The sequence below is a fragment of the Polistes fuscatus genome, unplaced genomic scaffold (assembly GCF_010416935.1).
Source record: "Polistes fuscatus isolate 324 unplaced genomic scaffold, CU_Pfus_HIC Scaffold3, whole genome shotgun sequence".
Classification (NCBI taxonomy): Eukaryota; Metazoa; Arthropoda; class Insecta; order Hymenoptera; family Vespidae; genus Polistes; species Polistes fuscatus.
This window is the reverse complement of record NW_025113107.1, coordinates 5,453,555-5,474,041: the sequence shown is the minus strand read 5'-3', so window position 1 is coordinate 5,474,041 and position 20,487 is coordinate 5,453,555. Positions and strand designations below refer to the sequence as shown.

General features: G+C 37.7%; 1 protein-coding gene across 3 annotated transcripts in view; it reads right to left on the bottom strand.

Moving 5' to 3' along the window:
- LOC122519725 (homeobox protein dve-1) overlaps positions 1-14,183 on the bottom strand; it is a 44,456-nt gene extending 30,273 nt beyond the window's left edge. Inside the window, exons 1-3 of one of the 3 annotated variants that reach the window (XM_043639389.1) lie at positions 13,362-14,183; positions 13,193-13,255; positions 6,345-6,624 (exon numbers count right to left, since the gene is read on the bottom strand). In XM_043639389.1, the coding sequence (XP_043495324.1) occupies positions 6,345-6,624; positions 13,193-13,249 (337 nt within the window). In that variant the 5' untranslated portion in view covers positions 13,250-13,255; positions 13,362-14,183. Of the gene's footprint in view, positions 1-6,344; positions 6,625-13,192 lie in introns of all 3 variants that reach the window. The other 2 variants (XM_043639390.1, XM_043639388.1) reach the window with 2 other exon arrangements.
- Between the last annotated feature and the right edge of the window lie 6,304 nt (positions 14,184-20,487).

Here is a 20,487-nt window from a genome sequence, read left to right as displayed (position 1 = left end):
TACAAATTCTACTTACATGGGTAATTTCGATCCAATGTGAAAAGAATTTTTTAAAACGACGAGAGAGAAGGATTTAAAGATGAGTAAATATATATATATATATAGATCGGATTATTTTATATTTAATATTCAAAGCAAATATTCTTTATAAAAAAGTTGAAAAAAAAGAAGAAAAAGAAATTTCAAACGAATTTAATCAAGATTATAGTATTAATAAGCGAATAAAGTACTTGGCTGGAACGAAAATGAGAGATGATGCAAGATTTTTATAATTTTGAAAACAGAGAGATAATACGAGATATACAAAAACTATCTACAGATGTAAAATAATTATCTAAATATATATATATATGTGTTATTGTGTATAATATCTAAAAAGGATATGTAGAAACAATAGGAAAAGATAGAGATAAAACGAGAGAGAGAGAGAGAGAGAAAGATTGTGCGCAGAATCGTATACACAGACGCAATATCTTTCGAATCGTCCGTAGAATTCCCGTTCGTATCAGGGCGGGATGTAAAGCTTCCTGGGGGATGAGCCGCTTAGCCTCTAAACCTTGTGTGCTCTGCCATAGTCCTCCCGGCCCTCATCTCCTCTAGCCGCTCGCGTCCCTCGCCCTTTTGTACGAAGCCATCATCCGCGCTTGGTGTATGAGTGAGAGTCACATGGACGAGCGATACACATACACACGTGGACAATCGCGATCGTATACAGAGAGAGAGAGAGAGAGAGAGAGAGAGATAGTCAGCCCTCTCCGGGGATTATCCGGTCTCTATATTCACGGGGATTATCTTTGGGAGAGCCGTTCTGCTGCACGTGTGTACGTCTCTATGCTATAGATGTATTAGTATATTCGCTAGCACACCTGATCTCGCGTGTGCGAGCAAATCTTCGTTGGCTCGACACATGCGCGTACGCACGCAGGCAGATACCCACATACACACATGCATATACACATACATGCAGGACACATATCGACACATTCTCTTACTTTACCTCATATGACGTGCGATGTCGTTCGTACCACGTCGAATACTGAATCTTCCTGCGTGAGTAGGAATTTACGTATACACGGTATCTATGTTAACACGCGTGACAGTGAACTAAATTTTTATATCAAATATAGATTTGAAAAGTTTCAGATTCACACTTGTGTTATTTTTATGGTTACGTTTTTTTTAAATTTGTTTGTCCAACAAGTGTATCATATAAATTACAGTTCAATTATATTTCTTTTTTTAGAATTGTTACATATAGATCAATGTATATTCAAACAAACAGTATTTGAGACGTTTGCGTGTATATGATTGTAGGATAGAACGAATATCTCTCTCTTTCTCTCTCTCTCTCTCTCGGGCGAATCGACGAAACTAATAATTATATGAACGAAAATACGTTCCCAGATAGAAGCATTTTATTCGATCAACGGAACTCGAATGACCTCCCGAATAATTCAATCGATGTGTTATCCCTACGATTGAATTTTCCATACATACGAAAGAATAAATAAATGAACGAATATACACATATACTCTTTCAATCTCTCTCTTTGTCTCGCATACAGAGACACACACACACACACACACATTCATACACGTATATCCGTCGATTTATACGTGCTCTTTATCCTACTCTGAACCTCCACAGGCTCTTTTTCTCTCATTGCACCTCCATCACTGTTCACATGCACTCTCTCTCTCCCTCACTCTCTCTCTTTCTCAATGCGTGTGTGTGCGAGTCCAGGATTAATCCGGGATTATTGGTCGTGTGAGCGCGGCCCGTCGTCCAAATCCGAAATCCAGCGCACACAACTCAGCTAATCCTAACCATCCCCCCTATCCACCTCCCAACTATATCACTCTCTCACTTGGTCCCTTCGTGCACACCCTTCTCTCTTACGCGGCCCTTTCCACGCGGTCACCGTTCCTCTCTTCTCCCCTCCTCTCCTCTCCCCTCTGCGCTCCTCTTCGTCCTCTTCCACCTCTCGCGCGTAGCCGTATCCCGCGTATTCCACGGCATTGCGGCCCGTCATATAACGGGTGTTCCATGAAACACCTTCAAAGGCAGTGTAAACGATGAAAATATAATTGTACAGTCTTATATTTTTTGAAAATTTAAAATTTATAAGTATTACAGATAAGGAAATGTTATAATTCTATGCGAGATGCGTGGAAAAGAAAATGTTGAATATAACTCGTTATGTGTTTCACGAATTTCTCCTGTATTAACTGATTGAGAGGGGTCTCTCTTTGCTTATTATTCTTTCAATAATTCGCGTTCAAAATAAGCATGAAAGCTTTTAATTGTTTTAGATTAACGAATCAATATATTGTGTGAATTCTATTTTACTTATAAATATTTTATCAAATGATTTATTTCTTAAGTAAATAACGAATTTGGGTTAGATACGTGGAAGGATTCTGCCAATCTGCTAACTCCACACGAGTAAATTCTCGATTAACAATCTTCCTTTAGTAAATTCGACTATTTTGATACTCCGTTCTCGACATTCACGAAGAAATTTGGTACGATATCCTGTTATCCCCTTTACAGAATAGAATAGTCCTGTATCTTTGAAATTGATTATCTAACGTGTCAAAATTTGCGAGATAGCTAAGTTAAAAATGAAGAAACCATGATGCAATACGATTTTCTTTCTCACCTAGGTCAAAATTGCGAGTTACGATTATCGATTTTGCATTTGACTTGTATTGTGCTCGTAAGCTATATCACTGTATACCTAACTATCTACCGGGTGACGTGATACGATATAATTAAAAATGACAAAATTTGTTGATTAAAGCAAATGATCCCCATTTTCGTCGATGAGCGTCGAAATGAACCCGCGAGTTCATATATACATATGATATAAATATATACATGTGTCATATATTACGGACGATTGGCATGGACTCGTTAACGACGTGGACCGATTGGATGCTGTAATGCTAGCCGTAAGTCGATGTATCCTAGAATACGCATAGATCGATTAAGGGTTAACCGAGCGTCGTTAATCACGCTCGAAGACCACGACGAAGCACGGGCTTTAAATGGCGATCGATCTTGTACTGGAGACGCTGGACCGAGTCTCTCTCTCTCTCTCTATCACGTTCTATCTATGCCTATTGTACAACGTATGAAACGTGAGACACGCGTTACTCGCGACAATACATTGCTGTCTCGCACCTGCCAGTGGACAGATCAAATATAAAAGGATGACCAGTACTAACGAGATACTATTCGATTCCTTATCTCAATCGGTTTCAAATAATCTACAAGGTCATCTGTTCGCTATTATAAACTAAATATAATACATATGGTATAAGACATGACTCCTATAAATATAATAACATTTTCATATTAACTCTTGCATAAAACATAGTTAGTAATTTAATTGAATAAATTAGATAATAAATTAAAAAATATATCGTGTAAAAAGGAAAGATAAGAGAGAAAGACAAAGCTAGTTAATAGGAATAAAAAGAAGAAGAAGAAGATAATTTGCAGGAAAATAGAAAAAATAAAATACGAGATAGAGAATCGTTGTTCCTTGAAGGTCGTCTCGAAAGCCAGAAGCCGATCTCTTGCGAGGGTTAAATGGCGTAACGAGAACGATCGTATGGCGCAAGACGATGGCGCTCCGTGGCTGCGTGTTCGCAACTCGCCTAGCCGCATAGCCGGGGATTCGAATTTAATCCGGATTAGTTCGTAAGGGTCACAATATCCTCCTCTTCGTTCTCCTTCTCTCTCTTTCTTCTTCGTAGTCCCTCCGGTTCCGTATCGCCCCTGCTTTCCCTTTGCTTTAGCTTCACGCATATATATACACACGTGTAAGCACACGCTAACACATTCGCGCGTACACGTACGTGAACAGGTAAATCCGAATGAAATACGCGCGCATTCGCACGATTATCCTAACTCCAAACGGCCGGATAACCATGCCAGAAGAAAAGAAGACGTTTTCCCCGTTCCTATCCTCGATACATTTATCCATGTGTACGTGCGTTTGCGCGTATTTGTAAGCCTTGCGTGTATATTGAATATACGGTGTGTATATAGGGTGTTTTTAAATTGGATGCTGGAATTTTTATAATCCAGTAGTATTGAAGTACATTTATATAGAATGCGTAAATAATGTTAAGTTGATAATACTCGTGTAAGTTAATTAGAGATATATTCGTTTCACAAATTCGATTAATTTCGGGAATAAAGACATTCTCTTGTTCGCCATTATCTTCGATAATCGTTTTTACCGTAGATCCATTTGAATTTAACTGGAATTAATGCAATTAAAAATCATAAAAAATTCATCCGATTGATATTCATTAATTGATGTTGTTCTGAAAATCAATAAATATATTTACGTGCTTCCTTTCATTCTTTTTTTTTTGTCTGTCTGATCTCTCTTTCTTTTCTCTCTTGCAATCATCATTTTAATCATTTTATAAGCCCAATTCATTCTCTCCTCGTCGTTTCATTACGATGTACCGATCGATTCGATTCGTCGAGAATGGTCAAGGACATTCAAGGCAATCCAGCCTCGTGCTTAAAGTTTTTCTATCTTTTTCAATGGAGTCAGTCTCCATAACAGAATGAGAAAAAGGAAAAGGCAAATACGTGGAGAAGCAGATAAAGGAAAAATAACGTGAGAAAAGAAATGACGTAAGAAAAACGATGCGAAGGAGGAACGGCAAAAGAGGAGTAGTTATGAAGCTACGAGATTTAAGGTTGAATCCTAGAGAATCCGTAGATTTAGGAAGTACGTGTCTTTTCCTTCTCGAGCTTCATAGCCTGGATTGTTAGGGTGAACGAGAAGGGTTCGAAAGTCAAATATGTACTCTTCGTCCTTGCATCGACTCTCTTCTCCTTCTTGCCCTAGAACCAGCTAACATAGCGTCGATAAACAAAAGCATTCCTAGTAATCCGGCCAACTTCGCGATCCTAACTTTTTCTAATCCGATGTCCGGTGTCTCGATACGAAGCGAAAAATTGTTCCTTTCCTAAGGAGATCAATCAAAGCCTTTTGACCTTTTCCCATCCTTCGTCGTAATATCATTTTATATCGAATTCATTCGCGAATGGATACTTATATACTTTGATGGAAATATTTGTAAGCGAAAGTTTTGTAGGAGAACACGATAGGACGAATTGAGTAAATAAATTCAAATAAAATGTTTCAAAATAAAAATAATAAAGTATATATATAATAGAGGGGGGTCGAGAATTTTCTATTTTACTTCATTCTATTTTAACGTTCCTATGAATTAAGAAGGATTTTGCAAAGAGTTGGATGGATCCGTTATTTCAATAAAATGTCTAAAGAATGTGAATATTTTTCTAAACGACTCAATGGCGAGAGTCCCATACATTTGTGTTCGGTACTCGCACGATTCCCGTTCCTCCCAGCAAACGGACGCGCGCAAATTGTTTCCACAGCATTATCGAGGATCAAGGAAATTCCGTTGATAGTCTATCTCGTTTACAAGCTTTAACAGCCTCCGGCGAGAGAACGCGTTCGTGCGTCTTCATCGTTCTCGACGGAAGTATTCCATAAACGACGCTCAAAGCTTCATATCATTTCTAAATACATTCAAATCAAACTGATCGATCTTACAATGAGACCGTGATCATTCATAGAAACCAATTTTCTAAGCTGGAGCATTAAATTAAAGAGCACTGTTTTCACTTGGAGAAATTATCATTCATTGTTATCTTTAAAATGATATCTAATTAAATAATATTAATATAATACTTGTGTGTGTGTGTGTGTGTGTGAATAATACAAAAATCCAAATTAAACGATCAGTAAATATATGCCGATAAAAAATTATTAAAATTGATAACTCGCGAGGAAGAAGGCAAAACCTAATATTACCGACTGAATCATTATTTCTATCCAATGTCTTAAGCTCTTACTCTTTTAACACATTTATGGTACAAGTACGATAATCCGAATAACGTTTCGCAAACTCGACGAGAAGTGATTTTCACACGGTCCTGTCCTCGAAAAGGTGACTTAATTCGGGATAAAATTTATGGCCGCTAGAGTCCCACGTTCAACTTGATGTTCAGTCGGCCGAAACTCGGAGTGTAATGGAGTGTACGAGGATAACGCAGGTAATAAGACATCGAGAGAAAGAGGGAAAGAGAGAGATAGAGGGAGAGAGAAATGGAGAAAAAAGGCAGGAAAGCATAGAAGCGGAAAATCTAGGGTTCCTATAAAGACGTTCAAATTACTATGACTTCACTTTCACGATAAACGCGAAAAAAATTGTCAAATAATTTGTTCCACGTGTTTACAAGTATAAGATTTAGGTGATTAATAAATGAAAAGAGCGCTCACCGGAGCTGGAGGCCGATTTACTGAGGTCAAAACCTTCCTGTTTCGGACTCGCAGTAATTTCTTGCTTTGGGTGCTGATTGTGAGCAGAGAACGGTGTCTGATGGGAGGACGCACCAAGGGGAGTCTGCGACTGGTGAGGATGCGTGCTCGACGGGGGTTGCGGGGTGCTCTGTTGCTGCGACTGTTGAGACTGATGAGACTGCGGACTCCTTGGTAAAGACGAGACGCTGCTGGGTCTCGAAGGTGGCGACGTCTTGTGCGTCAATGCCAACGCTTGACTCTGTAATCACAATTTAAACTCGAATATTATGATCAATTTACAACTCACCACCGATCAAGTATAATTTCATCGAAAACTGATACTTTATTATCCAATGTGATATTTCAAATATGTAATTAATCTACCAAATGTTTATATAACATGTATTCAACATTCAATGATCTAACTTGTAAAAAAATAAATAATTTATAATTTGATCCTACCGATTCCAGTTGAAGGAATCTGACTGGAAGATTTCGGAGCTTGATCGGAGAGAGCGGCTGGATGATCTAAGCGTCGTCGCCGATGAAATCTGAGCACGTGCTCAATTCCGACGTAGCTGCTTGCTAAGGCATAAGCGCACCGCGGACTTAGATTTATGTATGAGTGAACTGAACTTAACACTAACGGCTAAGCCGTCCATGGTGTCAACGAGGGTTAACTGGGTCCAGAATGCGACGATCTTACACGGTGGCAGCGCCGAGCCGGCAGGCAAGCAAGCCACGAACTGCGAAATGCACCGACGATCGTTCCTTTTCGCCAGATCAAGAACTGGATCGTCGATGACGGCTCCGAGGAATTCGAGAGCGCGAATGAGCCAGAAACGAGAGGAACGTTTAACCCTCCGTCATCCTTTCTAATTCCGTGTTTAACGCGCCATTGTCGTGCCTTGCCTTGCCGTGCCGTGCCGTGCCGCTTATTTGCATTACCCTCACTTTATCTTCTCTCTTATAATCTTGAGTAACTCTCGCTGACTAACATAAGGGATAACTTTTGCTTTTCATCAGATTCTAAATATATATATATATATATATATATATATGTAAGATATTGATTTTTTTATTATTCTAATTCTGACCTGAAATATATTCTTCCATGTATTTTATATCATAAAATTAATATAATATCTCGATCTATATTTATTTCTCTATGAATAATTATTTAAAAAATAAGAAACCCCTTGATCTTACGTTCGTAATTTTTATCTTGATAATCGAACGATTTCTTTAAAGATTTTCCACGATTGTACCAAACATTATTCCCCTGTCAATAAATCCAGTCTAAAAATTCAATTTAGAAAGATCATAACAAGAGAGAAAAGGAAGCTGTAATAATTGAAAAGAAAATTGCATGAATATCGAGGATTCGATTAGCCTAGGAACCGGTAGCGATGGCCGAAAGATTTTTTCACTTGCCCGGACTGTACTGGAGTACCGGCTACTGTTTCGGGAGCTGCTCGGAGGTATGCACTTGCAAAAAACACGTCAGACCGCTGAAGAGTCGGCTTCGAAAGGGAGGAGGATGAGAAGAAGAGTTGGGGCCTTGCTAAGAGCTCCGAGGAGGGTGGAAGGGCAACGAGGGGGCCCTACACTTCCATCTTTCTTTTTAACGCACACGAACCTACACTCGCGCGCACTCTCTCTCTTTCTCTTTCTCTTATACTTTTACAAACAGTCTTTATCTTTGTCCTTCTTTCTCTTTTACGAATACCCTTTCTATCTCAATCTCTCTCTCTTTCTCTTTCCAAACATGGTTCGTTTCGACGAAGAACGAAAAACGAAGAAGGAAGAAGGAGGAGGAACGGCCAACTTCCGAACGCGGCAGCCCGTAAGAAGGGGCAACAGGTGGATGGGGTTAGCGGCTTATCCGGCTAACGCCCCGACCGGCATCGTCGTGTAACGACGACGTGACTCACGGGGAGGATGTCGCCCTCGCTTCTCTCCCTACTCGGATTCTGCCAACCTTTTCCATTCTCTCTTCCCCTTTCGACTCCTTTTACCACCCTCTTCATTTTTTCCCTCTCCCAACTTTTATGTTCCACCTGTCTCTCTTTCTCTCACTCTACGTCATTTTTTCAATTTCGTCAAATTGCACCTCTACGTCTTGACTTACGTATTACGTTTCATATTTCTTATATTTTCACAAGCTAAAGCGAGATTTACGTTATCATCTTTTTGTCACTCAAGGATAACAATTGTTTTATTCTTTATTTCTCTTTATTATTACGTTTGGATGACTTTTCTCTAATTAAGATTAGAGTATTCTTGGAATAAATACTATTATCTTGCGAAATTTGTTTCATAGTTTTCTTTGGAATAACCAGAAGATGATCAACGCGACGTTAACGACAATTTAGTATCTTTGTTGAATCTTTATATTTGTATATGACTTGTGTATGGTCCCCAATCTCTAAGAGTAATAAATACTCTTTCTCGTTCTCTTATCGGGCACGTCGAACTGAAGTAAGAAAGAGAAAAAAATGGAAAATCGTACGATAGAGAAGATATTCAATGGGCCCTGGGTCATCGGCGAGGTTCATCGATGAATCCTTCTATCTCGCGAAAAGGGAGATACGTGCCGACGATGTTTCCTGCTTGCTCGCTTCCCGTTAAGGCGATAACCTTAATCGGTACTCGTTCTTAAACTTTTAGTTCTTACCACACAGTTCTTTACATCGTCTATAGACGACGGCGAAATTTCAACCGATGGATTTAACTTACACAAAGAATTGGAATTTATCCAAATATCGGTTTAATAAAGACCAATCAAAGTCCTTTTAATTCATTATAAAAACACTCGAGAAGGAAATAATAAACGACATATCTACTACCATCTAACGCACATATCAACCGCTACCCATTAATTCTCTAATGGGATTGCGATATTTCCAAAAGTTAAATCTAGCAAGGTACGATGAGAAGACGAAAGGAATTAAAGAGAGAAAGGAAATCAATGTTTTCGCTTTCACGTTTATAACCTAAAGGAAAAGCTTTCATCGACGGAGAATAAAACAATTTGTAAGAAAATGTTCTAAAAGCGTCCCGACTTTCTATGTTTCTTAATAGGTCGATAATGCTTCTAATCACTGATGTAAGAAATAGATAAAAAGAGCAAGAAAGTGTGTGTGTGTGTGTGTGTGTGAAAGAGAGAGAAGGAGAGAGAGAGAGAGACCGGTAGTGGAATTAAATGGTTATCATGGCCCGTCGCATGCTAATCGTGCAACATTCTAATCAGGCTTATCGAAATATCGGATGGTCGATATCCACAAACGATAATTGGGCCCCTCTCCCCTTTCTATGAGATAATCCGCAGATCGATGCCATCACGTTACATAAATCATTGTCGTCGTTGTCGTTGTCGTCATCGTTGTCGTGTAATTCATGCTTCGTCAAACGTAACAGATGTTCATTTAAGAATATAAATTATATGACGAGAAAAAGGAAATCATTTCTTTTTTTCTTGAATATCAAGATCAATTATTAACTCCAATCACAGATTCTTTTTATTTTATTTCGCAGCCATACCGATCTATCTTTTATTTAGTTTTAATCTCTTTTCTTATATAATCGATTGAGATCTAGCTTTTCGACTCGATCTTTCAATCTTATTAGTATTAAACTTTCTTATCATTTTCTATCGTTTGTAGCTTTCTTAGTAAATAAGTTCTTTTTCATCGACGCAATATCCAAATGTTTCTATACTAAATGAAACGTAATAAATTTTTTGTACTTCTTGTTCGGCGGATCTTATTATGTCACATCGCGTCACATATTACGGGTTACTCATATAATTTAAAAATCTATTACATGAAAAAGCTGGAAATCTTCAACTTCCCACTACCCACCCTTTTTTCTCCTTTCTCTCTCTCTCTCTCTCTCCCTCTCTCTGTTGTCTCTCTATCCGCTTTAGTCGACGTTTGACGTATCGACTCTGTAGGCCGGATAGATGGATCACGATAATTCCGGGAGCCTGGGGTGGTCAAATACCGTGACCATGCGTGCCTCGATCGTATCCTACCCACGTATCCAACGCACACACTACGCACTTTGCCATATAAACGTGCAGGGTTTCACGAACTTTCAAGCACGCCTCGTCTTTCTTAGAAATCCTTCGCGCTACCAAACGTCCTCCCGAGAGATCGTCAAGTAACCGAAAGATGAACAGAACCAATTGTACAACCGTCTCTTCCATTTTTTTTTTATACGACTCATTCTCTACCTTTATTTTCCTATAACGTTGATAATGATAAATTCAGACGAGTCTCAAGATCTATTTTATGTCTATTTATTAATAAATCGACGTGATATTTATTAATACACGGTAAATGAGGAAAACGTTAAAGAGAATTTACGGTTGACAGAGTTCATAATAAAGCATTATCGAACCGAAACAAATTCATGAATATACTTGAAAAAATATGTGAAGGGTGCGGACGTTTTTGGTGGTACAATATCGTTTAAAAGTTACCTGCTACCTTCTGAAAATGTTGATATTTGTAGCTTTTATTATACCACTTAAATAGTATACCTCCTATCAACAATTTCTATTATATATATCGAATTCGGTTAATATTTCCATATCTTTTATTCTTAACCAATTAGAAAAAATAAGGGCTTACTCTTGTGGCGAGTCGTATCTATTCCGGATTTTTTTCCCAGCGGAAATGAAATACCTGAAAGACGAGGACGGGGCAATTCGTCGTAGGAGGAAGCCACATCGCGAGGCGTACCGGTAAACGTCGAGTATGCACAAAAGCCGTTGTCTCGGACTTGGTTGAAAGCATTGTTCTTAGGTTTTTTTTTTTTTTTTTTATATATAAAAAAAGATACCGTTCCTTAGGTGACACATCGCATGAGACGCAAAAAAAAGAGGGATAATTTTTACAAGCTATTTTTTTCTCCCCCTTAAAAGTATCTCACGATTGGTGTCTTTTTATTAGTGAATTAACAACGTTATGGGATTAATTTCTCTCTCTTTCTCTCTTTCTCTCAGTTTCTCGTATTAAGAGAAATGAGATAGTACCTCTCGCAAAACCATGTTACTACTAGTGAAGCTTACGGCTTTCCAGAATTAGCGGATGGTAATGCGCGTAAAATCTTACAACACTATGCGATATTTAACCCATTAACCTTTTTCGTTTCGACGTAACGTTTCTAGCGCGATGATTTCTATCCTCGATACGACTACTCATAACGATTTCAACAAAGAATTTGCGCTTACGCTTTGAAAATTCTACGAAATTCATAAATTCGGACAAGAATTATCGAAGAAAGGAAGTTTATTGGAAAAAAGAAACGAGGAAAATATTTATTAGAGTAGAAATTAAATTTTTCCATACGTACTTACTGATTAAAATTTAATATTTGCTGAATAATTTGATCCAACTTCGATTAAATGATATAATTAAACTAAATATCTTACAATTGAATACAAATTTGATGTATTTTTATATTAGTCGTCGTTTTTTTTAATAATAATAAGTTAATATAAATAAAAAAAATTAAAAGAAGACTTTAAATAAATCTTGAAACTTCGTAAAAGATTTCGGAATTAATAGGACTATTTTTTCGTCGGTATCATAATTTATTGTACTGTTATATTACGAAATATAAAAGTCAGTGCTTACCAAAATATTCAAATCATTCTCGATCATATCTTAGCATGTATACATACATACGTAAATATGTATATACGTATAAATCTTTCGAGATAAGACAATCCAACGAAAGCGAGCGATCAATGATCAAGAAACTATGTTCTCGTGTTAAGTCCGTCGATAAAAAAATATTCGACCGAATGGAAACATAGTTCGGTGACGATCGACGAACGAGAGATCTAGCGGTCAATGGATAGGCGGTCTTATTGCACCAAATGCCAGAACACGAACATGATCGTGGCACAGGAAGAAGGCAGGGGCACATCCGTATCGTGGTCAGAACCCGTGACCCCCCGGCTACCTACACGTGTAAGCGTCCCGTACTTTCATCCACGCAACACATTCGAGAGCCACGGCTTTACCAAGGATTATCTTCCAGCCCTCTTTTCCCTCCCTACGTCCTCCCTTCGACCCGTGCCTGCCTCCAGCCTCGTATTCAACGTGAAATTTTAGACCGTACCACGGATTAACATACGTATGAATATATTTCTATCTATCCCATATATATATATATATTATGTATTCATTTTTCCCTACATTGACTTTTAGTCTAGACAGAGAACGAAAAAGACCATTTTCTGGAAAATTAAATGAACGAAACTTTGAGTGAAAACTCTTTTACTCAAAGTTACATAAATCTATGTGGGCGCTGGTATTAAATATTTTTTAGAGTCAATGAAGAAAAAGAGAGGGAGAGAGAGAAAGAGAGAGGAAAATGAAATGTTTAGTTTCCTACATTTACTTTTTACTTGCCATTTAATTAATCATTAAGATAAGGTTGGAAGTAGAATTAATTTTGTTTTTTTTTTCCTTTTTTGAAGCTAGAAACTTCGGTTTAAAGAACGTTAAAAGTATAGCAACGGAATGATGTACGTTTTAATGGGACGATCATAGAAGAAGGGTAGTAGAGATTGACTAGGGTGGCCAATTGGCCGTGTAATGTCGGAAAGGGGTTGCTTTTCGGTTAACTCACCCTCGAACGTAGGAATGCGTTGACTTTATGAACGTGTCATCTCCGCGAAATAAGCAGGTTTGTTACTATTGTCGATTGTGTTAAATCGAAAGTACTAGCCTTGAATTGTACAGTACTTATGGGATTACGAAATTGACAGAAAAATAAGACAAAAGTAAAGATCGAAATAATGGACTCACCTGTACTTGATCGTTTTTTGTGTTAGCAGCCATCCATGCCTCAACGAACGTGTCCATCGCGCTCTGAAAATCCATTCCCTTCCTTAGAACAAGCTCTCAGCGAGCATTCCAGGGCTCGCGAGTCACCGCCATTTATGACAGACACAGCACTCTTCGTTCGTTTGTTTACCTTCGTTCTTTCGATATTTTGTTTTACTTTTTTCCTCTCCTTCTATATGTACTCTTCTTTTTTCCTCTCTTTCATAAAGTCAAGAGATCGACAATGATAAGGATCTTTACGAAAAGAATTTTGAATGTTAAATAGTTCACACCATCGTGGTGGTCATTTTAAAATTTGCACGACGATAATATCAATCGCGTTGTTAACGTTTAAATAATTAGAATTAAGGAAGGAATACGCTCTGATACGAGGTTTTGTCAGCTCGAAAACTATCAGCTTTCGTAACGAAGACACGTGCTCGCGACTCAACTATCGCTCTCTAACTCTTTCGGTTGAGAAGTGGAAAGTAAACGGCGATGGGGGGAGGGGGTTCAGTATTTAAACGAAACGTACACTATGATCCTCGATGAAAACAAAAGTCACTTATCACTCGCGAGAAAAGGGTAATGAATATTTATTATACGAGGGGTCACTCCCTCAATTTGCATACTCTACCTCGATTCGACGAATAACTTTGATACGAAAATCGAGAATGTTAATAATCGTGTGTTATTATTATTTTTCTTCGAATGTCCAAAATCCTTTTGTCGAATACTTCTTCGATGATTAGGATGAAGAAAAAGAAGGAGAAGAAAGAAGGATGGAAAAGATGTCGAAGGAAAATAACGCGGGTTAGGTGGAGCCAAAGATAATAAAAAAATAATTAGAGAAAGGGAAAGAGAAAGAGAAAGAAAGAATAGTGAAAGAAAAAGAACAGGTAGACAGATAGAGAAAGAGAGGGCGGTCGAGGACGGACCGTAACTACAACACGTTCGCATCGAACGGCGTTCGAGCCGCGACTGTGCGTGATGAGGCGTCGCGGCGCTGGTTCTGCCCCTACGGCACCCTACCCTCCGTCGTGCTCACCCCCACCATCGTCCTACCGGCGCTACTATTGCCGCTGCCGTTGCCGTTGCCGTTGCCGTTGCTGTTGCTTTTGCTGTTGCCTTCGCCGTTGTCGTTGACGTTGCCTCTCTTTCTCTCTCTCTCTCTCTCGATTTTCTTTTTTATTGTCGAGCTTTTCATTTCAACCTCTTCCATGATCATCTATCTCCCTTTCTCACTCTCTCTCCCTCTTTTTATTTTTTCAAATATTTTATCAACATTATTTACATTTTCTCCCCGTGTATACATTTTCTCTTTATTTTTCGTTAATTGCTATCCAATATTTTTTTATCGGCACCCGATAATCTGGTAATCATCTCTATCTTTCTTCTTTCTCCCTTAAAATTCCCCTACTCTCTCGATCGTTCTATTACTCGGGGGTGTGTCCCGAGAGATAAGATGCAAGACTACTACTACTCTACTCTGTTGCACCTGTGCATCTGCAACACTTTCTTCTTAGACCGAGTCCGTGATCGTCCTAGCTTAGGCGCAACGATCTAGTTTACAATCTCTTCTAAATATAATCGATCCTCTCCTGTTAAACCCTCCCCCGATTATTGCTTCGATATTATCGAAAAGTTTATTTCAATTGTTATTTAAGTAAATAATTAATTATTGTTGTACGTTTAGAATTTAGTGTAATTTAAAAAAAAGACAAGAAATGATATTTTGACAATTAAGTGTGATTTCCACCATAGTAGTTCAATATTAGTTCGTTGATTAATAATAAAGATATAAAGTACATATATATTAATCCTTTGTCGTCGTATGTCTGCTCTCAGCCACCACAGCAAAGAACCATATTAATCTTATATTATATAAATTTTATCTTAATCAACATTTAAAGATACATCTTATATAAGGTGTCAAATAATAGAGAAAACAAGACGCCTATGTCACATTTTATGTTTGTTCGGATATCTGTGAATCAAAATGTAGGTGATTTTCGTGTTTGAGTATCTTCAAAATCAGGAAGACCATCGTCCTCAGATAAAGAGGAAAGGTTTAATGGCAAACTACATACCAATTGCGGCATTATAAAAATGTAAAGAATAAAGATTGTTCTCAAACAGAAAAATCCAGGGCGGAAGACACCAAACTAATTATTTTTGCGACATATGTTCTCGAAAATCAGGGCTTCGTATTGGAGACTGCATTGATAGATACCGCACGATGGAGAATTATAAAATATAATTTTTACATAAAAAAATTACATTAAAACACATATTATTATGAAAACATATATCTATTGTCTAAAAAAGAGTTAATAAATTTTGTTTTTCTTTCATGATTTTGCATATGCTGTATTACCTTTCATTCATCAAAAATTAATTGGGACCATAATGACATCTATGTATAAATTTTATACGACGGCTAAAGATTAATATCCAAAAGAGTTCATTATACCTATCGTATAACAAGTGTTAAATTCAAAGGATCATAAATGATTCGTAATAAAAAATTATGTACGAATAAACGCGATGCAATGGGCATTTCATTAGTAACTTTCCAGCTTCGAATGATGATTAGAGAGAATTAATCCTTTGCGAATGGAACGATACGAAGCAAAGCATTCAACGGGGTCGAACCGCTTTCGCAATCGTCATTCCAAATTGCCAGCTTAAGCACAATTTTCGTTCATAGCACTCTAAGGTATAAAATTCTGTAAAATTTCGAATAAATTGCTATTATATGTACGTAAATCAAACGACTAAATGAGTAACGAGTAACGAATATGGTTCGAATTTATATTACCTTTAATTCCAAAATTTGTTTCATTGAAATGATGCAATATTTGGTTCAAATTATTTTTTGACTATTAAATACTTGTAGGTGTGTTTCTAAAATTATTAATATTTTCAATCGAATCTTCTGAACTCGTACTCATTATTCTGCGCTTCCGTCTATTCCCATTCAATAATAGCATATTGATATTTATAATATTATTCTCACCTTCTACATTCGATGTTTCCATAGTATCTGTACTGTTTTCATAATAAGTTTCTTCTTCGTTGAATGTAATATTTCCACTACTGCCGCTTTCCTCACTTACTTTGCACCTTCTTTTCATTTTAGGAATTGCAAAATTTTTAAAATAATAGCTTTGTCGAATAGCGGACAAAACGCTGACTGATTGTGTTGATACTAAAGCAAATTACTCGAGATTCTCAATGAGGAAATATAAGCTTCGTCGGACACTGCAGTTTGTTTTGCGTAAGACACACATTTGTGTCTTTCAGCTCTGTCAGTTGTGTTCGCCAAACGCACATATGAGTTACTCAGCCAATTATGCACATATATGCGGTGATAGTCCGCAAAGTGTTAATAAGTGACATTAAACGCATGATGGTATACCAAGTAAGTAAAATCATTATTATTCCTCAGTCACCATTTTCGGTGCTTCTCAATATCGGTCCGCGATATGCCTGCTTTCCCTCTTTTTCGTTACGCTCGAATTTTCCTCTCCTGCATTTCACTTTTAATCTAAACCAAATTCTTACGTAAATATATTATATAAATATAGTTTCTTGTAAAGGTCATAGGTCTCCATACGACATATAGATATTTGTTTTTGACTTCTCGCCGTTTATGTTTGAATTTAATTTTCGATCTTTTTTTCATCGTTGCAAAATCTAACTAATAATTTATTTTCATTCTTCGCTATTTTTTTTAGAATTTGTATTTATCCCCAAAGGTACAATCGCTAAAATTTGGATTTCCAAAATTGTAGGTTCACTATTATGTATGCGATTTATATGTTAAGCAGTTTTATGTAAAACAAGGTTAAACTTACATATGTATTTAAAACTGTATTTGCATTTGTTACAATAGGATTTAAATTTGTAATCATGTATGCCATATTCAAAAGAATAAACTTTTATGTGTTACAGGAAACATATGAAACAGCAATATTTATAATTTCTATTAGATATACATGTCCATACGAGACTATACGTGTGTAGTCCTAAGTTTATTTACCTGTAGATATTTATTTTTCGATCGCTGACTACTGTACGTATCATTATTTTTCGGATATATTTGTTTCTTATTTTCTATACTTTGACATTAGCAGTTAGAAATGCGAGGACCAAAGTGATATACCGACGATGACATTGTAATTTATCATTTCCGGTTTCCGTTGGATAACCGTATCTTAATACGATTTAATATTTAACGTACCGCAAGATAGGAGAGTCTACGTCATTTTTAATTAGGAATGTATACGAATGAATGATATTGCATGGATTTCAATCGGAAGAAGGAATAGAGTGAAAGAAAGAGGGATAGAGGAAAGAAAAATAAATAAAAACTGTGTAACCCGTTCGTTTTTTTGATATTTTTATTTATGTTATTGATCTCGAAACTGGAAGAGAAGTATACCTTTATTTGTCATCTTCGTTCCAACAGTGCAGTATCCTAAATCGGATAATCCGATGATTGTATTAACCACTGGAAAATAAATCTTTCGTATTAGCAAAGATAACTGCCAGACGAGCTTTCACTCGTTGCAATATTTTTTAGCTTTTCAAATTATTTATAATACAAATGGAATATTACTTATTATTTATAGTATCCTGAAATTATACTTAATTTTAAAAGTAAAATGTACCACATAACAAATAATAATACAGTAAATTACAGAACCGACACGAATAATTTAAACAGCATTTATAATGAAATTTTAAAATTTAATTATCATAATAGGACTTAGCAATAGAGGACATCGTAATATTGAGGATATCTACACTATTAAACACTAGTCTAGATTGAATCAGTAGTGTTTGATTATATGTTTTAGCATAACGGTTTTTAGGATAAAGTCTTATAAAATGTTAAGTGTAGTTTATTAATAAGAAATGTATGTCTTCGAAAAAATGTATATAGACTCGTGAACGATAACGATCGAGGTAAAAAATAACTTTCTTTTTAATTTCTTGTAATTTCTTTATATATATATCAATAAGTCATAATAAAAATTTCAGTTGCTGATGAAGTCCCAATAAAGGGACGAAACGTACAACTAGATCAAAATAACGTTCAAAAAGAATTTCTAACCCGTCCAAATTTCCTAAGATACCTATTTTAAAAGTAATCTTATTATTAAAAGTAATCTTATGATTATTTTTTTCACATTACATGCTGTATTACGTTAATGGTTGTCGGAATATGTACGACATCGATATGAAACAAGAATGATTAGAAAGTTTTTCGCATATACCTACTTTGTTTTCACGAGATTTACCTTTACTTTGAAAATAATGATGTGTTTGCAATGAGCTCCACTCTTGAACAGATTCGCCCCGACGGATCCAGAATTCTTTGAAAGATTTCGTTTAACGTTACAACGTTTTACACTCATCAAATCCGATTTCCGATGGAGAATGTGTACGAAAATGCGTACGACGGCGCCGAAATTTAATCTCGCTTATATCGCGATCACATATGGTCCTATGTTATCAAGAAGAATATAACAAACGAATTTGTACCAGGATAAAAGCATCATTACATCTACAAGCAATAATTGAATCGACCAATTTCACTGTTAATAACATTTTTTTTCTTATTCGCCTTAACTATTATCTCGAACGATTACAATAACTAATCTTAGCAAAATATTTATGGATAGACGGAAATGCCGGTAAATAATAATCGTATTTGCTGTCATATAAAATGTTTTATGAGTATTTATAAGAATATTCCATCCTTTAGTCTTCCAAATATTTCACAGTATGGCGAAAATGAAGCAGAAAAGACGCGATTAGCATTAAGTTAGCCAAGAAGCTGACATAGATTGAGAAAGTATAAATCTCTCAGAGGAGAAGGCGTCCACGTGCTTCAACGTTGTTCAACGTTCAGGAAGGTGGGTTTTAGATAGAAACTTGGATCGGTAAGGAAAGGATCGAGTGAAGCGAAGAAGGAAGTTTCAGGGTAGACTGCTGCTGGTCTCTATGCAGCCATAGCTGCTCGACAAATCCACTCACACGAGCGCGCGCCTCCAGCCGCTTGCGGATGAGAGTAAAGAGGAGCTGTCGTGGGAGCTACGAATAGGAAGAAGAGAATTCTAGGAAGGGGCTTCGAAGGGGGGAGTTAGAAGGGGTAGGAAAGGTAGGCGACAGTGGGGTAACGATTGCATCCACGGATGCCTCCGATGCAATCTGTGTGCAAAGCGCTTCGAACTTGCGACTCCTACCCAAGTCGAGCGGAATAGACAGAGAAAGGATGATTCAGGAGTGGAGGCGGATGAGGATGGCAAAGGAGTGGAAAGAGGAGAGGGGAATAGAAGGTTGCTGGCCAAACTGGGATAGAAAGGATGAGAAAGAAAGAGAGAGAGAGAGAAAGAGAGCCGAATGGAGTGGGGTTAACGTTATCGTGGTGGTAGCCAAAGTGTTTTCCAGGTTCGCCTGGTGGGTGGCAAAGCTACACTCCCAGGGCGTGTACCGATGAGCTTGCAGGCGGAGCTTTCTCGTTACGCCTTCCAAGAACGAGAGATATCTCCTTCTATCTCTCTCCCTCTCTCTTTCTTTCTCTTTCTCTCTCTCTCTCTTTCTATCTATCTGTCTGTCTGGTAAAGCAGCAAGGTGTTCTTCGACCCTTCGCCTTTCTCTCTCTTCCTTCCTCTCTCTATCTCTGTTTCCTACTATTTGGACTTTCCGTCTCGCTTCTACGCGAGCTCGAAGCTCTCTTTTCTCTTGGAGCTTTTCCAAGGCGGTAGCTGAGCTTTGCCCCTCCCGTCTCAACCCCCCACCCCTCCTTAACAGCGAGCTCACCTATACCAAGGATAGAGAGTAACGTAGACATTTGGAAGACCGGTGTCCTATCCGCACCAACCTTCTCCTCCTCTTTCTCCTCCATCTCTACGTTTCTAGAAAAGCTGCCCTCGGAAAGAGAGTAGCGAAGGGGAGAAAAGTAGAGAAGAGACAGGGCGTGTGGGGTAGGCTAGGGTGGGCTGGGTGTTGGAAAGGAAGGACTAAGGCGCGGGTAACGTATGCCCGGAGCTAATTTGCTGGAGCTTACCCGGGGAAATTACGAGCATCCCGCGCAATGCATTCGAATATCCTCGTCCGCGAACATCTCCAAGGCTTCCTTCTATTCTCCAATCCGGTCGCTGCATCGACGTTCGAGACGAAGTCTCGAGAAAACCAGGAGGAGACTGCACGTACACTGCACTTTCCACAATGATTTGCATTCGAGAAAGGCTGCCTGCCTACCA